We start from the raw sequence: 19,025 nt of genomic DNA, 5'->3' as shown, positions 1-19,025 counted from the left end.
TGAACCCTCCCTCTTAGTTTAACTCCTCCAATAGCCTTCAGCCTTTCCATTGACCCGTCCTTCCTCAATGTCCCCCTCTAAGCTTCCCTTCTCCACCCCTCAACTCTGAGTCAGACTCTCCTTTAGTCTTCCCTTCCCCACGCTAATCTCTCCCTCCTCTCTTTCTGCCCAAACAGCCCCAATTCTCTCTCCTTCCTCTCCCGCGTCCCCCAGGCGGGTCTTCTTTCATTTCCATACTTCAGTGACCCCTCTCCCCTCCCCCACCCCATTGAGTTCCACAGCTCAGCCGTTGGAGGAGGCGTGGCCCCGCGAGCATCAGGTCTCCCGCCCCACAAGCCGCGGGCCCGCGCGCAGACAAAGACATTCCACAGCCCCCGCCCCCTCCGCGCTCTCGGCCATAAGTGGGAGGAGACACGTGTCCCTCTAGCGCCGAGTCACGAGGGAAAGAAACTAACGGAGCCCGCGGACACCCGCGCACGCGCACAAGGCTCCGGCCTGGCGGGCTCGGAGGAAAAAGGGGAGCGGGGAGGCGACTTCTTCGGGCTCCGCGGCGGTGCGCAGGCGCCGTGGCCCGACCAGGGACTTTGTTCTCCGCGGAGAAACCCAAGGGCGGTGCCGGTACTGGCTGCGCACGCGCGCCGCCTCATTTCCGGTGCTCTCTTTCGCTGGGTCGCTCGGGTCGGCTTCGGTCGCCGTCGCTCCCGCTCTCCCACCTTCGCCAACCGTCGCTCGGGCCTCTGCCGCTGCCGCGTCGCTTCCTCGATCCCTCGATCGCATATTCTCCACAATGCAGCGCCGGGACGACCCCGCCGCGCGCATGAGTCGGTCCTCAGGCCGCAGCGGCTCCATGGACCCCTCAGGTGCCCACCCCTCGGTGCGTCAGGCGCCGTCTCGGCAGCCGCCGCTGCCTCACCGGTCCCGGGGAGGCGGAGGGGGGTCCCGGGGGGGCGCCCGGGCCTCGCCCGCCACGCAGCCGCCGCCGCTGCTGCCGCCCTCGGCCACGGGTCCCGACGCGACTGTGGGCGGTCCAGCGCCGACCCCGCTGCTGCCCCCCTCAGCCACTGCCTCGGTCAAGATGGAGCCGGAGAACAAGTACCTGCCCGAACTCATGGCCGAGAAGGACTCGCTCGACCCGTCCTTCACTCACGCCATGCAGTTGCTGACGGCAGGTAAGGGCGCCTCCGGGGTCCCTGTGGGTCGCCCGGCCACCCGGGGTCATGGGTGGTAGCGGCTTTGTTCCGCTCCCTTACCGCCCCCTGGGGACCCAGGCAGTCGTGGACTCCCCTTATCTCGTCCTCGTCTTCGGGACCCTAGATTCTACAACTCCCATTCCGGTCCAGGGTGCGAGGGAGAATTCCTAGGCTGCAGTGGAGGCCCGAAGGGGACTTGGCGATCTCTTAGCGCAAAGATTTTGATGGATAGTGCCGCGCTCCCCGCCCCCTTGCTGACCCTTCCCCCTCCCACCTCTTGCAGCTGCCCCGCGCTCCGAGTGCTCAGATTCTTCCAGAAATGAACCTTCATCTCCCGCTTCCCCGAAAGGGGAAGCTTTTTGATCGCGGGTGGCGGTCGGCGCCTCAACTGAGGGTGTAGGAGGTGAAGGCAGCCTGAGCCGGGAGGGAGGGAGGGAGGGCCGAGGTGAGATGGGGTGAGGCTGGGGTGCCCTGTCCAGCGCGCCGCGGCCGCCGGGGCCGGGTCGGACTTCGCGGTAACTGGAGCTTGAGTTGCTCGGAGGCAGGAGCAACCTGTGGGAATCGGAGCTTGAGGTTTTCCGAATCAGATTGCCGACTTCGGCCGATAAGATGGTCAATTGCTGTAGAGCCAGACGGTTGGATCCCTTTATTTTACAACGCGTGCTCGTCATTGGAGAAGGGAAAAACAAACCTAGAGACAGTGAAAGGGGGTGATACAGGGAGATTCAGGATGGTTTCCATGACATTCCCAGTAAGATGGGAAAAAATTGAAAGAAGTTGCATGGTCTCCCCCCCTTTTTTTGCTTCAGTCCTGAAATAGATTAGGAATAGTAGTCTTTGTTCTCTGTGTGTACACTAGCGCTCCTTTTTTGCTCAAAACTGGCCATCACCTAGTCGCCTTGATTTCTCCCTAAAGCCGTCTGTTTTGCTCTCCCTTCTAGTTAAAACGTTTTAATAAGTGTATCTTATGATACCTAAATTTTATTAAGCAAATAAAAATTCACAGCATTCCAACACTGAATGAGTAGTTGGACTCTTTGGCAGGGTTGATATAATGGACACGTCCGTTATGAAAATATCATTTCCCTCCCTTTGTTCTCTGTCTCCCACCGTTGGTTAGAGGTCTTTACTTTTAAACACAGTAAACAAAGCCTGAGGTGGTCAAGAATAAGAACATTTAGATAAACTGCTTACATTTTCAACTCTGTGCTTTGCTGTTCTATAACACAGTCAGATTGTTTGAAACATTACTGTTCATTGTGTTCTTCTGGCAAGCTCTTTGAGGGCAAGGAATGCTTTCTGTTTGTTTGTTTGTTTGTTTTGCGGTACGCGGGCCTCTCACTGTTGTGGCCTCTCCCGTTGCGGAGCACAGGCTCCGGACGCGCAGGCTCAGCGGCCATGGCTCATGGGCCCAGCCGCTCCGCGGTATGTGGGATCTTCCTGGACCGGGGCACGAACCCGTGTCCCCTGCATCGGCAGGCAGACTCTTAACCACCGCGCAACCAGGGAAGCCCCAAGGAATGCTTTTAAATCTTTATATTTTTCATATTGTCTTGTATATAGCAAACACCAGGTGTTTGAAAGCAAGTACATGCAGATTCAGGAACGTCAGACTAAATGGTATAGGTTGACTGGGTCTTATTTTTATTTCCTCCTGTCTTTAATCAGTCCATATTAAATGAGAATAAAATAACGAACTTTAGAACTTTAAGGTGTTGGCTTGGGTTTGAAATTCTAACTCTTGACTAGTCACCTACTCCCGGGAAACTTTCTGAACCTCAGTAACCTCATCTGTAAAGTGGGATGGTGAGTTGTGAGGATTAAATGTTGTGTAAAAAGCACCAGCACAGTTCCCTTTGACCTGTAATCATTAGATAATAACATGTCACCAGTTTTCTCCTAGTTGTAAATTCGTGGTACTGAGTAAGGTATGAAAATGCAAGCTTTTTTTGCCTTTCTGAGCACATCAAGTGTCCAGTATGGTGCTCGTCTTTTTAGTAAAAGAAGGTTTCTTAGGATAGCCATCAAAAACTATTGATCCTTAAAAGTTACTTCCGATTTTCACCCTTCTTACATTTTTTAAACTTGGGTGCTTTTTTCCCCCCCACTCTTAACACCTTTTATTTTATTATTTAACATCTTTATTGGAATGTAATTGCTTTACATTGTTGTGTTAGTTGCTGCTGTATAACAAAGTGAATCAGCTGTACATATACCTATATCCCCATGTCCCCTCCCTCTTGCGTCTCCCTCCCACCCTCCCTATCCCACCCCTCTAGGTGGTCACAAAGCACCGAGCTGATCTCCCTGTGCTATTCGGCTGCTTCCCACTAGCTATCTGTTTTACATTTGGTAGTGTATATATGTCAGTGCCGCCCTCTCATGTTGTCCTAGCTTACCCTTCCCCCTCCCCGTGTCCTTAAGTCCACTGTCTATGTGTACGTCTGCGTCCTTATTCCTGTCCTGCCCCTAGGTTCTTCAGGACCAATTTTTTTTTTAGATTCCATGTATATGTGTTAGCATACGATATTTGTTTTTCTGACCTATTTCATTCTGTATGACAGATTCTAGGTCCATCCACCTCACTACATATAACTCAATTTCATTTATTTTTATGACTGAGTAATATTCCATTGTATATATGTGCCACATCTTCTAAACTTGGGCTTTTTTGATGTCTTTTTCCTTTAACCAAATTGAATTTTAATTGGAGAAATGGGATTGAGGTAATGCTGGCTCATTGAGAAAACTAACTTGGGATATGTGAATATTTCTTAGCATGGATAAGTCTTGATATATGTTGGACCTGGCTTTGAAGATTTTTTTTTAAATTGAAATACAGTTGATTTATTTTAAGATATTTTTGAATGATCTGGAAAAGTGGTTGTAGTAAAGTCAACCAATTGTGAGAAAGTGAGATTGAGAAGACGGAATAGTAGTATTTAAGCTCTGATAAGGATACAGGTAAGAAAAACACAGCTAACACTATGCTGGATGCTGGACACTGGCCTGAGTACTTTACATCAAATGTTTAGTCTTCATAACAATACTATGAGGAAGTTACTCTTATTATTCTTACTTCTACGCATGAGGAAACCAAGGCAAACAGATTAAATCATTTGCCTAAGGTAACAAAATTAGTAAGCAGCATATGGAGAATTTGAAGTCAGTCTGAGTCTGGATCCTCACACCTAACCCTCTTTGCCCACCCCCCCCACCCCTCACTATAGTACCTGCAACAAATTGTACTCAAAAAAATAAAAATAAATTTTGTGCTAAAATATTAAAAGAAAATCTGTTTCATCAGATTTTCTGAACACATCAAAGTCCTAGCCAACAGGGCAGTGAAGATCACAGGGCAAGACAAAGAAGGAGGGGGAAACCCTCTGCTAGGAGAGCAGAGCCTAGCACTGAGGACTGTGACTCCTCCAGGCAACTCTGCCTGTTTCCCAAGAGGTGCTACAAGACCCAGACCACTCTTCTTTACCAGCCACATAGCCCTTCCTGTACCTTTTCCCAGCTTTATATTATTTTTCACTTAGCATCTGATGCACCATACGTTGTAGTTAATGTGTTTGCTTGTTGGCTGCTGCTTCTTTATGACTAGAATGTCAGCTCTACCAGGGCAGGGATCTTTTGTCTGCTTTGTTCATGGCTGTATCTTCTGTTCCTTTAAGAGTGCTGCACAGAGTGGCCTCTTACTAAATATTTGATAAATGAATATTCATCCTCGTTGCATGATGGAAAAATAACGCAATTCTGAGGGATTTCGATTTTGAATATAGATTTCTATATTAGCCAAATTGATCTTCAACCACGATGACAATTAAATGCGTTTGCAGACATACAAAGACTCTCAGGGTACCCATGCTTGTTTTCTGAAACAAAAATAATTTATCATATTATTTGTGTTAAATATTTACATAATAAACATAAGATGTTTTTATGTATATCAGTGTTTTTTCTACTTTTTATAACTAGGAAAATACAAGTTAGTGTAAATGACTCAGGAATAAGTAAACATTTTCAGTAGATTAACAATCCCCAGATGATCTTGAAAAGATATGCAGAAATTCATCTTCCAAAAGCATTCAGTGCAGGGACTTCCCTGGCAGTCCAGTGGTTAAGACTCCATGTTTCCACTGCAAGGGGCATGGGTTCGATCCCTGGTTAAGGCTAAGATCCCGCACGCAGTGGAGCAGCCAAAAAAAAACCCCTCAGTGCAGAATATTTCCAGACAAAAATCTATTGAAATTTCAAAATAGTATATTTCTTTATTTTATTTACAGTATACTATGGAAATACACCTAGATGTCCCCATTTCATTCTACAGAGCTAGCAAGACCTATTAAAACCAGAAAGTGGAATTGCAAAGGAACTATAGACCAAGTATGGCTCTTCATATCCACGGGTTCTCCATATATGTGGATTCAACCAACAATGAATCAGAAATACTCGGGGGTGGGAGAGATTCCACAATTTCCTAAAAGCAAAACTTGAATCGGCTTTGCGCTGGTTTACATTGTATTTACAACTATTTACATAGCATTTACATTGTATTAGACATTATAAGTAATCTAGAGATGATTTAAAGTATACAAGAGGATGTGCGTAGGTTATATGCAAGTACTATGTCATTTTATATAAGGGACTTGAACATCCTTGGATCTTGGTATGGGAGTTTGGTCCTGGGACACCAAGGGATGACTGTGTAGGTATAAGTATAAATATTAGGAAAGAAAGAGGCAGAATTTATCATTATTTGCAACAACTTCATGGTTGTTTACCTAGGAAAATGGTGAGTGATGTGGCTGATTACAAGGTAAAGATGTATAAATCAGTAGCTTTCTGATATAGAAGCAGTAGCCAATTAGAAAAGAATTGACAAAATGATCTCATTTTTTAGAATAGCAAAAACTTTGGGATAGGCAATAAAAATCAATTCAAAATGTATGTGAATATTCATAACAAACAATAACAATCTGTAACCTTTGTAGAGCATATAACATGTGCCATGACCTGTGGTACTCATTAATTCCATCTTCATGGCCATTCTATGACGCAGGAAGAATTTTTATCTCTATATTACAGATGAGGAATATTGTGATCACATATTGTCGACTTAAAATTTTATTGAAAGTGGTAAGCGAAGATGTGAATAAAAAGAAATATGCCATGTCCTGGTGGGAGGAGGAACTAGTCTTATAAAGATGACAACTTTTAAATTAACATGTTGGTTTTTTGCATTTTTCAAACTAATTCCAAACTGGATTTATTTTTTTCAACTTGACATATTGAATATAAAGTAGCTAAAAGAGAGAGACAACAAGGGGTTGTACTGTATAGCACTGGGAACTATATTCAATATCCTGTGATAAGCCATAATGGAAAAGAATATGAAAAAGAATATATATGTGTATAACTGAGTCACTTTGCTATACAGCAGAAATTAAACACAACTTTGTAAATGTACTATACTTCAATAAAATTTTTAAGTAGCTAAAAGTAAATGAAGATAAATGGAAAAAAAAATTTTGGAGACAGGAAAATAATGAAAACCTGCTACATTGACAGAAATGAAGTCAAACAAGACTTAGTGCTTGAGGGGATGTGGATTAGAAGGAACAGTGCTGGTAGAAGTGTGAATTGGTACAACCACTTTGGATAACAGTTTGGCATTTCCTTTGAAAGCTGAACATTCAAATTCTTTAAATTGAGCAAGGTTATTCCTAGGAATATACTCAAAGAAACTTTTGCCCGTGAATGTCTCACTCATAAAATAGTGCACTTTGTTTCACCATTGATTGGATACTGTGAGATTCTCAAAATAAAATACTTAATACAGCAGTGAAAATGAAAACTATAGCTGAATGCCACAAGATGGAGAAATCTTGGAAATCTAATGTTAGGTGAAAAAGTCAATCCCATAAGGCTACATACCTATGGTACAATACTGTTTATTTTTTTATTTATTTTTATTTTAGTTTATTTATTTTTGGCTGTGTTGGGTCTTTGTGGCTGCACGTGGGCTTTCTCTAGTTGCGGCGAGTGGGGGCCCCTCTTAATTGCAGTGCACAGGCTTCTCATTGTGGTGGCTTCTCTTGTTGCAGAGCATGGACTCTAGGCACGCAGGCTCAGTAGTTGTGGCACGTGGGCTCTACAGCGCAGGCTCAGTAGTTGTGGCACACGGGCTTAGTTGCTCCATGGCATGTGGGATCTTCCTGGACCAGGGCTTGAACCCATGTCCCCTGCATTGGCAAGCGGATTCTTAACCACTGTGCCACCAGGGAAGCCCTACAATACTGTTTTTATGGAACATAATACTAGCAAAATGAAGTAAAATATCGTTAGCATGCATAGGTCTGTGATAGAGCAGTTTTTAACAAAACTAAACATGTGTTTACCATACGACTCAGCAGTTGTACTCTTGGGCATTTATCCCAGAAAAATTAAAACTTATGTTCATATGAAACCTGTACGTGAATGTTCATAGCAGCTTTATTCATAATAGCCAAAAAACTGGAAATAACCCGTATGTCTCCAATTGATGAATAGTTTAGCTGTGGTACATCTATACCATGGAATACTACTCAACAAGAAAAAGAAATGAACTATTGATAAATGCAACAACTTGGATGGATCTCAAGAGATTTTTTTTTGGTCAGGCCGCACGGCTTTCAGGATCTTAGTTCCCTGGCCAGGGATTGAACCCGGGCCCTGGCAGTGAAAGTGCCAGGTCCTAACCACTGGACCTCCAGGGAATTCCCTCAAGAGAATTATGCTGAATGAAAAACCCAATCTCAAAAGGTTACACACTGTACAATTCCATTAGTTTAACATTCTTGAAAAGATAAAATAATAGAGATGGAGAACATTAGTGGTTGCCAATGTTGGGGAGAGAGGAAAGGAGGTGACTGTGGCTATAAAAGGGTAGCATGAGGGATCTTTGTGGTGGAACTGTTCTGTACTGAGACTGTGGTGGTGGTCACATGATTAAATTGCATAGAACTAAGCAAACATACACACACACATAAGTACATGCAAAACTGTTGAGATCTGAGTAAAGTCAGTAAGATTGTATTAATGTGCATTTTCTGGTTATGATATTATAGATATGCAAAATTTTATGGAGAATAGTGGGTGAAGGATATACGAGATCTCATATTTCTGACAACTGCATATAAATCTACAGTTATCTCAAAATAAAGTGGTTTGTTGTTTTGTTTTGTTTTTAAGAGAAAAAAAGGCTTAAACTCTTAAGTTGTACCCTAAGAGATTTGTGAGACTGTGGTCGATATGCCATAATAGAGTTTGCCGCTATCCTGGAATGTGGGAATTGAGCCCCTTAGAGTGCTCTTAACTCTGGCTTTGAGGGATTTTTTTTGAGCCAGTACCCACCCTTAGTCAACACTGTGTGTGAAATACTGTGTTGGTATCTTTTTCTGGGGAGCTAGTCTGTAGGGGCTCATGACCCCAAACCAAATTAAGAACCTATAACTCGGTGCTCTTGCTTTAAATAATAAATAATTTGAAAAATGAAAAAAATGGAGTGGTTTTATACAAAATTAATGAACTTACTGGATTTGTGATTCCAAAAGGATTTACCAACAGAAAAGATACAGGGCAAAGAACTATAAATTTGGGAATGATGAAGTTATATGAGTCGTTAAGGGAAGTTAGGGGGTGTTAATGGTACATTTCTTTAATTTGGTAAATGTTTATAGATGCCTGTTGTCTAGTAGACACTGTACTATAAATTGCAGTTAGTTTAATAATGGCAAGGGTCCAGAAATTGTTCATAGCAGGGGAAGGTGTGCTGTCGTTAGATGTATGAACCAAATACATTGATAGTCTGGAGGAGGGCATGACACCTGACCTTTTGGAGCAGATATCCTATGAATCTTGCCCTCCTAGAAGCACTATCTCTGGATGTCTTAGTCAGAAAATCTTGCTTGTCTTGCTCCTTATCACATGTTCAGTTAATGGAATGTACATGATAGCCATTTTTAGTTAAGCCAGTCCAGTTGATAAAATCTGTGTATAATTTTTTTCAAACTTCTCTTGTATTAACAGTTTTGTGTTCCTTAAATCTTTCATCCATTAAAAAAAAATCCTTTTTAAAAGTAAGAAGGAAGACCAAATGAGGTTTAATGACTTGCCCAAGGTCACACAGCAAGCATGTAGCAGAGCTGGGAGTCAAACCCAGTTCTGTTTAGCTTCAAAACTCAGGTTCTTTCCTCTCAGTCATACATTTAAGAAACAGTTCTCATCCTTTGGAGCTAACAGTCTGGTTGTGATAACACCTACCAAAAAAAGGAAAGATTAAGTTATAGTAAAAGAGTAGAAGAAAAGCCACGAGATTTGTTGAATTTGCTCTGACTGACGTAAGGAATAACCTGGGTTTAAATAGCTGCTCTGTCACTAATTTTGTGATCTTGGACAAGATTTCTTCACTAGTTAAGTGGGGATAATCCTGGTTATAAAGACAAAGGGAAACAATAAATACAACATTCCTGACACATAAAAGGCACTTGGTAAGATATGATTATTGTCAGCATCTAACTTTGAAGCAAATGGGTCACCTCTCTGTGTGTTGTTTACACCTTAGCGTTTCTTTCTTTGACTCTTGGGATACCCAGGGTCTCCAGAGGCCCAAGCAAAGATCTTTTAAAGGAGTCAGTTTCAGGGCTTCCCTGGTGGCGCAGTGGTTGAGAATCTGCCTGCTAATGCAGGGGACACGGGTTCGAGCCCTGGTCTGGGAAGATCCCACATGCCGCGGAGCAACTAGGCCCGTGAGCCACAACTACTGAGCCTGCGCGTCTAGAGCCTGTGCTCCGCAACAAGAGAGGCCGCGATAGTGAGAGGCCTGTGCACCGCGATGAAGAGTGGCCCCCACTTGCCACAACCAGAGAAAGCCCTCGCACAGAAACGAAGACCCAACACAGCCGAAAGTAAACAAATTAAAAAAAAAAGTAAAGGAGTCAATTTCAGAAGATTGTCTAGAAAGTACTTTTGCCTGAGGGTGAGGCATTTTTAGGAAGCTTCTCTTTGATTTTATTTTCTTCCCATTACAGCCTGCTCCTTTGCCCTCCACAAGAAGTGAGGCCAAGAAGAGAAATTGAAAAAGAAAAACGGAGGAAAAAAAAAGAAAAAGAAAAGAAAGATCAGGCAGCTGAACATCTGAGGCACACGCAGAGCCCTCTTGTTGTCTTTAGCTGCATGACAGTGTCTGGGGGTATAAGCAGTACTTCCCAAAACTTCACAGAATCAGCTCTTTTTTGCTTAAAGTGCCCCCCACAACTCCTCACTGAAAGGCAATAATAAAAGCATGAGGTTTGAAGTTAGAGAAAGCCTGGGTTTTAATCCTTACTCTCTTACTACTTTAACAGCTTTGTGACTTAGAGATTTAACTTCTCTGATTTTGTTTCCTCAGTTATAAAATGGGGATAGTACCAGCTACTTCACTGAGTTACTTTTTAGGATAAATGAGGTAATATGTGTATAGAGTATGATACATTGTAGGCATTTAATAAATATTTGGTCCTTCCCCTTCCAAACATAGAAGACCACCCTTCTTGAAGGCTCAAGTTGCTGCTGCTTCTTTTGCTTTCTAGGCTAACCCCCTGATTGTTTTATCTTTTCAGTTCTGTTTTACTTAAATCATTGTTCTCTGAATTCTCTGAAAATGCTTTAACATTATTTTTTAAATTGTGAGGTAAGTGGACAAGGGGATCCTAATTAAAGATCTGCCTAGTTCAAAATATAGCAGAAGGATCCATGTTATAGAAAGGTCTTAAATTCACGGGGCACATTACATTGATATTAAACAAACCTTTCTACTGGGTTCAAGTTTTGCATCCCTGCTTCCTATGGGAGTACAGATTAACAGACTTTGAGTCTTATCTTCTTGTTCTAACCAATTAAAGTTTCTGGAAAGTGGTATAAAGTACAGCTGAAGGGCCTAACTAGATGGCAGCAATTAGGACACACGGAGAGACATAGTTAAGATGAATGAAGCATGTAATTTGTTCCACATATTTAGAAGCTCCTCAGTGATGTTTTCAGATTAGAAATGTGGCATCTTTGTTCCTGTGGACTTTGGAAGATTGAGTGCCCAGTTTCCCAGCCCAGAAACTCAAGAGGTGTGTTCAGAGGTGGTAGGCTCAAAACTAGAGACTACAAAAAGTTAATATTAGCAGTAAGTGGGAAGGGGTGGGGTCAGGATACACTACCAGTGAAACAGTAAACAAATAGGTGTTGAATGAAGAAGCATTTAGTCTGTTGATTGTAAGGTTAAATTTGTTTTCTATTCCAAGCAATGAAAAATAGGAGTGCAAAGAGCAGTCATTTACCGTTCTTATAAGAGTGTAACATCTGAAATTAGGCTTTTTAATAAACAGAAGCCTTCAGTTTGAAATTCTGAACTCTGTAGTCTGTCAGTGTCAGTAACTTTCCTTCATCCGTGTACTTTACAGCTGGACTTAGTCTAAACAGTTATTTTTTTTTTAATTGTTAAAGGTTTAGATTTGCAGTATGTGTTTGAAGTCGTATGTCTTTATACAGAACTGGTAGTTTTCAAAGTGTGATCCCTAGAGCAGCAATATCAGCATCACCTGCTAACTTGTTACAAATGCAAACTCCTAACACAATCCCAGACTGGGATTGGAGCCCAGCAGTCTAGTTTTACAAACCCTCCAGGTGATTCAATGAAGTTTGAGAACACTTGCCTTAAAATTATAGAAGAAACACTGGAAATGTTATATAAGGAGAACATTCTGTGTTAGTTAGAATGTTCCACTAATTTTAGGGAGTATAATTTTTTTGGTTGTTGTTGTTCTCAGTGGACCATAGTATATAACCTTTTAGTTGCTGCTCTTCATTGCCTCCATACTCGGCCCCCATCTCTGTTAGTACTCCTGTTGTAGCATTTAACTATACTTCATTGCTGACTTCATAGACTGGGAACTCTAGTACATAAACATAGTGGAGATTGGGACCATGTTTGACTTGTTCTGTTGTTTCTCATATACTTTACAGGACAAGGTGCCTGGCTCTTAGTAAGTCTTCCATAGTGGTTAGTGATCATACCTGTATCTGTCCCTTCATGTGCCTCTCCATAGGAAGCACTCAAACACTTGCAGTCACTGAATGAATGGATGGATGGGTGAATGAAGTTCCCTAATGATAGAAAATCTTTTTGGTTGCTAAGGTTCTAGCTGATGAAACTGTCTTAACCCATGAATTGAAATTATCTTGGTGCATTTTTTCCTTTAGGACACTGAGTGAATTTGGGCTAGATAGTGTTCAGTATATATTAAAACACTTCCTGAGGAATGGGCTTTTGGGACTTCCCTGGCGATCCCATGGTTAAGACTCCACACTTCCACTGCAGGGGGCTCGGATTTGATTGCTGGTCGGGGAACTAAGATCCCACCTGCCAAAAGGAAAAAAAAAAAAGAAAGAAAGAAATGGGCTTTAATTAGCATGTTTACATATGTTATTTTATTCTGTCTTTATAGTAACCTCATGAGGTAGATATTGCCTCCATTTTACAATGAGGAAACCAAAATTCAGAGCAATTAAAAAATTTTTCAGAGCTCACACAACTGGTGAGTGGCAGAGTAAAAACCAGATCTTTCAGACTCTTAAGGATTACTACTATCCAAAGCACTACTGTTACAGAATTTTAATGGGACTCTCCGTTGTGTATTTAAATTATTGACTTTGTCTCTTCATTAAGATATGACTTTGTACTTTTTTCTTGATCTAGATTTTAATATTTTTAGTTCGTTTATTCCCTTTTCCCCAATTCACTGCTAAATCCATTTTGTGTTAAGAACATTTGAATGTCTCTGTAGAGGTTTCCACTAGAAGTGGAAGAGCAGACTGCTCTTATTAGAAGCAGGCTTTGGGTTTCCTAGTTAGCTTCATCTAGCTTTGGTGCTTTCACCCAGTCTCCATTTGAAATTAGCACTTTCTCATTACACAGTACTCTGTGTTATTGCTTTAAGCTGAGCAGACTCAGAATTTTGCCTTTATTTAAAAGAAAAAACTAAATGAAATTCTGTTTGTCCTATTCAGAAATTGAGAAGATTCAGAAAGGGGATTCAAAAAAGGACGATGAGGAGAATTACTTGGATTTATTTTCTCACAAGAACATGAAGCTGAAGGAGAGGGTTCTGATACCTGTCAAGCAGTATCCCAAGGTAAGGGAAAGAGTGCCTCACTTTGAGTTGTCTTTGTAGTATGAGAGTATGTAGTATGTCTTGTAGCGTGGGCTGTAGCAGAAGACTTACAGAGATTGTGATGTGTCAGAAACTTAAGCTGGTGAAGGTTCTGTCCCATATATGTATCTGGCAGTTGAAACATGCAAGTCCGTCCCTAATAGCATAGCTATAGCCAGGACGGAAATATAATCATCTTTTTATTATCAAAAAAAAAAAGAATTTTTTTCTCAAAGTTTTTTTTTTTGGAAAGCAACTAGTTATATTTAGTTTATCAAACCAGTACTACCAGAGGGTACCATATGTCTGTTCTGTTCTGAAGTAACTGGCTTTAAAATATTTATGTAAAAGTATGAAGGGTTGCAGTGTGATATTATGGAAAGAGTGCCAAACTACATCAGGAAATTCAAGTCTACGAACTGCCACTTTCCAGTTGTATAACCGTAGGCTAATCACTTTATCCGTACAGCCTCAGTATAATACTTCAGTAAAAAGGGAGTGGTAATACTCTACCTATTTTACAGGATTATTGAAGATAAATAATACGTGTGAAAATATTTTATAGGAACATATGTGTTTAGAAATCTGTCTTTATTTTCTGTCAGTTCAATTTTGTGGGGAAGATCCTTGGACCACAAGGGAATACAATCAAAAGACTGCAAGAAGAGACTGGTGCAAAGATTTCTGTGTTGGGAAAGGGCTCAATGAGAGACAAGGCCAAGGTAAGCTCACATTAATGAGGCAAGAAAACACCCTAATGCCTTCCAGTAGCCCAGAGTCCAGTATAGATTCCTTATGGAAGTTAGCACTTGCGTATGTACAGAATGTGATTCCCTTTAATTTGCATTGGATATAAAAGATTATAGACCAGTTAATTCACTTCTTTGGCAACGCTGGAAGAACCTAGGTGTGCCCTGGTAATTGTTTTCTTTCTGACTTTGACTGCATAGTAATGGAAACAGCAGTAGCAACTTTGGCATTAGTAAGCTTATCTATGAAAACTTGGAAGGGGAGCTGGATGTACTGAAACTTACTGAGACTAAAGACACTAAAATGTGAGCAGCACATTCCCTTTTCAGTAATGTGGAAAAGTGAGAGCACTAGTCTTGTGAGTGCAGGTGAGTCTGAGGATTAGTTGGCTGGTTTGTTTTATAGCCAGCTGGAATGTGAGGCTTTCTAAAAGAAGATATTACAAAAGGAACCATGAGTAATCCTAACAACAGAACCTAATGCTTATTTTTTTTTTCCATGCCATAGCCCCATACTCTTTATGCTCTTTGTAAGTATGGAGAAACTTACCACCGAAACAGAATAGTCTTAGCCTTCTAGGGCATCTTACTGTTGTGGCCTCTCCCGTTGCGGAGCACAGGCTCCGGACACGCAGGCTCAGCGGCCATGGCTCACGGGCCAAGCCGCTCCGCTGCATGTGGGATCTGCCCGGACCGGGGCATGAACCCATGTCCCCTGCATCGGCAGGCGGACTGTCAACCACTGCGCCACCAGGGAAGCCCCAGGCCTCCTTTTATGCAGCCTAATAGACAAACATGTTTTCTCAGACCCTCTTTTGTCCACTCACATTTCTCACTAGATGAATACAGTTAGGGCTGAGGTATGTTATTCTAGCTAATGAGATTTACATGAGATTTTCTTCTCTCTGTCCTGACTTTTTTCCTTCCCTAGAACTTCCCAGACCATATAAGCAGATAAGAAGAGCTGGTAATTAAGAGCTCTACCAGGGGTTTAAAAGCAAATGCTTGGCAATAAATGAGTGAATGGATGAATGCTTGGCAAACAGCTGTTATCTGAATGGAAACTGGAAATAAGTTTGTCTCTTGTATACCTTCTAATAAGAGCTCCAGTGAATACACCAGTGATTCAAAACAGAAGAGCAGCAGACTAATTGCAGGTTTAGCAGACTGTGTAAATTACTATTCTCCAGAGTTTGTTTTGCTTTTTTCTTACACTTTTCTATTTTTTTAGGTGTTGGGGTCATTTCTCAATGTCTCTTTGGCCTAGAGGTAAAGGTGTCATTTTCTCCCTAGTCCAAGTGATGCGATGTTTTTGTGCATCTTTCCACAGGAGGAAGAGCTGCGCAAAGGTGGAGACCCCAAATATGCCCACTTGAATATGGATCTGCATGTCTTCATTGAAGTTTTTGGACCCCCATGTGAGGCTTATGCTCTTATGGCCCATGCTATGGAGGAAGTCAAGAAGTTTCTAGTACCAGTAAGGAAATCTATATCCTGTATCTTTTGAGCAAGAGAAAACTGGGATCTTGTGCTTATTGCTAAGGCAGGGTTTCTTATCCAAGGTGTCTGCATAACCTGAAATTATATACCAAATTCTTCATTTATGTTCATTTTTCTGAGGTGGTCCATTATTTGTATCTGGTTTTCAAACCACTGTGCCCCAAGGCCACTCTCCCACTCCATGTCTAATGTGGTTTTAGTTGTATACTAGTATCTTGTCAATAATTTGGATCCACAGTGTGTCTGGCATTTTAACATCTGGTTAACAGAGATTTGACTAAGGTGGTCATAATCCCCTGCACTTAGGGGGGTTTTATTCTAGACTCTAGAGAGTCTAGATGATAACAGCAAGAAGCCTCTAGCCTCCAGTGTTAATGGATTGAATTCCGACCTGAGTGCATTCAGGGCTTTCTCTCCTGGAGGAGTTTACTCAAGTAGAGATGATTTGAAAGAGGCATGATGATTGTAGGCTTAACTGTTGATAATATTAAACAGATTGGTGTACAGCTCCTTTCAGAATGTAACTAAGGCCTTGGAAGAATTGGAACAGACCAGGTTACCTGTCTTGCTTATTATTACCTGGTCAGAGATTTCATTCTTTGAGTAAGTAGAAAATGATGAATTTTTGCCATTTGGCAAGAACTGTTAGTTTTCAGAGTTACTCTGAAAACTACTTACTGTTGAATATTTAATAACCAAGTATGAATCTGGAACCTTAAGAAGCATTTGGAGTACTATTCAGCTAGAATTGAGTAAGCATCATAGCTTCATCACTAAGAGGAGGTGATATATAGTTCCTGGTTTTCTTGTATATGTAAAATGAGGGAGTTGGAACTGTATCAGCATGTGAGAATTGGTAGAGCAAAAATTTATAGGGCATGTGTACCTGTAATGCTGAGCTCCAAGGATTCCAACACTGTCTTAAATGTCTCAGCAGCTGCTTTGCTTCTAAGTATCTCATCATCATTAGAGTGTTCAACATGAAACAGCCAATTTAAAATATCCTAGGAAAAACTCAGAGCTCGTAAATTTTCCCTTGAGGATATGCTTTTTACTCTTTGAGGTATATGTTGAAGCATCCTGAGCCATCCGTTTTCTGAAGGACTGCAGGAGAATGCCCATCTCCTCTTTATCATTAGTCTCAGCATACTTCTCAAAAGGGCTAGGCTTATAAGGCTTCCATGTAAGTGGATCTTCAAAAGAGAAGCCTGCCAGGGAGATCTGGGTTTCCTCAGTGTTGCTGTGGCAGTTAGAGGAATATGAGCAAATGGCCCATCATTGGTCCCTTGATTCTCCAATGTGAATCTCAACCAGCAGAAATGTGTACGGTAAGAGGAGGTGAAGAGTTGGTGGAGGGGGGCATCTCTGTGGTGACTAGAATCTTCTAAAAGCTGTATACACCTGGAATATATAAAAATGCATGAAGTTAAGACTGAATGATTCTCTTCAGGAAATATGTGAAAAGATTTGCAAATGGCATTTGGCTCAGTTCTTCCCCCCTGTGAAGAAAAAAAGTGAGCCTGTTTTTGCGTCCATGACCAGAGCCCTCCGTTTTCCCCTTAGAACCTGGTACAGTAGGAAGAGCACTGGACTGGGAGCTTTATCTGCATCATCTTGGACAAGTTATTATATCACTTTTCTGAGCCTCAGGTTCCTTGTTCATCCCAAACATTTGTTAAGTATCTGGTAGGTGCCTAATACTATGCTTGGGTCTGAAGTTACAAAAATGGCTCTTGAAGAGCTCACAACCTAGTGAGAAAGACATACAAACAATTCTAAAGTGATGTGGTAAGTGCTTAGAGAAAATTACATGGTGCTGTGGGAAAAGAGGAGGGAGTGAAGGGTTGGCATCAAGAGAAAGTTTTTCAAAAGAGGTGAGGTAATATTTTAGATTAAATCTTGTGAGAGTTAGAGTCCCTCAGGTGGACAAAAAAAGGCAATAACATAGTCTGATGATTCAAAGCCTAGATTCTGGAGACAGGTAATTCTGAATTTACATGTAGAATCTGCCACTTACTAGCTCTGTGTCCTTAGACTGATTGCTTTATACTTCCCGAATCTGTTTTCCCAAATGTAAAATGGGAAGATCTGCCTATTTCAGGGTTAATTTGAAGATTAAACTGAAAACCCTATATAAAGTTTATTATATGGTACCCAGCCATAGAACTTAATTAATGGTAGTGGTTTTTATTATTCTAGAAAGAGGAAACTATTTGCTAGAATGGATGTTTAAGAGTATGCCATGTTCTGAACTGCAAGTTGTTCAGCATGGCTTGAAAGGAGGTTATACATGGAGAGAGGATGGAAGCGATCTGGAGAGCTAGGCAGGGACCACATCATGAAGAACTTCATCTGAATAATGAGGGGTCTACCATCAAGACTTTCCTCAAAGAGGTGACAGGTGGAGTGCCATTTGACTTCAGAGAATGAATGACCTGAGACTTCATCTGGGCTTTCAAAATTGTTCTTAGCATCCAAGGCCCGTATGGGCTAGGTGACTTCTCAGCAGAAGGTAGAGAATAACACTCCTTCCCATTATCTTTTATCCACAGGATATGATGGATGATATCTGCCAGGAGCAGTTCCTAGAGCTCTCCTACTTGAATGGAGTACCAGAGCCCTCTCGCGGACGTGGGGTGCCGGTGAGAGGCCGGGGAGCTGCACCTCCTCCTCCACCTGTTCCCAGGTATAAATAATGAGACAACTAGAAATGGGATGTGAATTTGACTGCTGGTACCATCTCTGTTTTACTGGTGCTCTTATCTCCAGCTTAGAAAGGGTCTCAGGATTTGTATGTTGCATCAGGAGTGGAGTTCTAGGGAGTTCCCTGGTGGTCTAGTGGTTAGGATTTGGCGCTTTCACTGCTGTGATCCAGGTTCAATACTTGGTCGGGAAACTGAGATCCTGCAAGCTGCATGGCACGGCCAAAAAAAAAAAAAAGTGGAGTTCTAGATCTTCGTCACTTTGACTATAATCAGGTACAACAGTCTTGAAGCTTTAGGACTTCAGGACTAAAGCTTTTAAAAACTTTTTTAACTTTTGGACAGTTTTAGCATTTTTAAATGGTCTTTGACTTTAGAATTTTACCTTTGCTGATTGACCTTTATGGACTGTTCAGACTCTCCAAGGCAGACGCTCCACTAATGAGATATTAACAGGTCCACCATGGGACCTGGGGAGCCTTACAATATGGGTCCTTTACCCACCTACACATTCCTCTGTGTTGTTTTGTTTTGGCTGCGCTGAGTGGCTTGTGGGATCTTAGTTCCCTGACCAGGGATTGAACCCTTGCCACGGCAGTGAAATCGCCAAGTACTAACCACTGGACTGCCAGGGAACTCCCCATTCCTCTGTGTTTTGAT

The 19,025-nt window shown here is 41.9% G+C and overlaps 1 protein-coding gene across 2 annotated transcripts in view; it reads left to right on the top strand.

The window, feature by feature from the left end:
- Positions 1-610: 610 nt before the first annotated feature.
- The window catches only part of KHDRBS1 (KH RNA binding domain containing, signal transduction associated 1), a 40,181-nt gene continuing 21,766 nt past the window's right edge, over positions 611-19,025 (top strand). For both annotated transcript variants that reach the window (XR_001119648.3, XM_004266534.3), the window contains exons 1-5: positions 611-1,169; positions 13,272-13,396; positions 14,020-14,136; positions 15,494-15,640; positions 18,216-18,349. Coding sequence is in view for 1 of the 2 variants with exons in the window: in XM_004266534.3 (XP_004266582.1) it covers positions 788-1,169; positions 13,272-13,396; positions 14,020-14,136; positions 15,494-15,640; positions 18,216-18,349 (905 nt within the window). In the remaining variant the exon portion in view is untranslated. The remainder of the gene's footprint in view (positions 1,170-13,271; positions 13,397-14,019; positions 14,137-15,493; positions 15,641-18,215; positions 18,350-19,025) is intronic.

Source organism: Orcinus orca, chromosome 1, assembly GCF_937001465.1.
Source record: "Orcinus orca chromosome 1, mOrcOrc1.1, whole genome shotgun sequence".
In the NCBI taxonomy this organism is placed as follows: Eukaryota; Metazoa; Chordata; class Mammalia; order Artiodactyla; family Delphinidae; genus Orcinus; species Orcinus orca.
The sequence above is the reverse complement of the archived record's forward strand: the minus strand, read 5'-3'. Positions and strand labels throughout refer to the sequence as shown.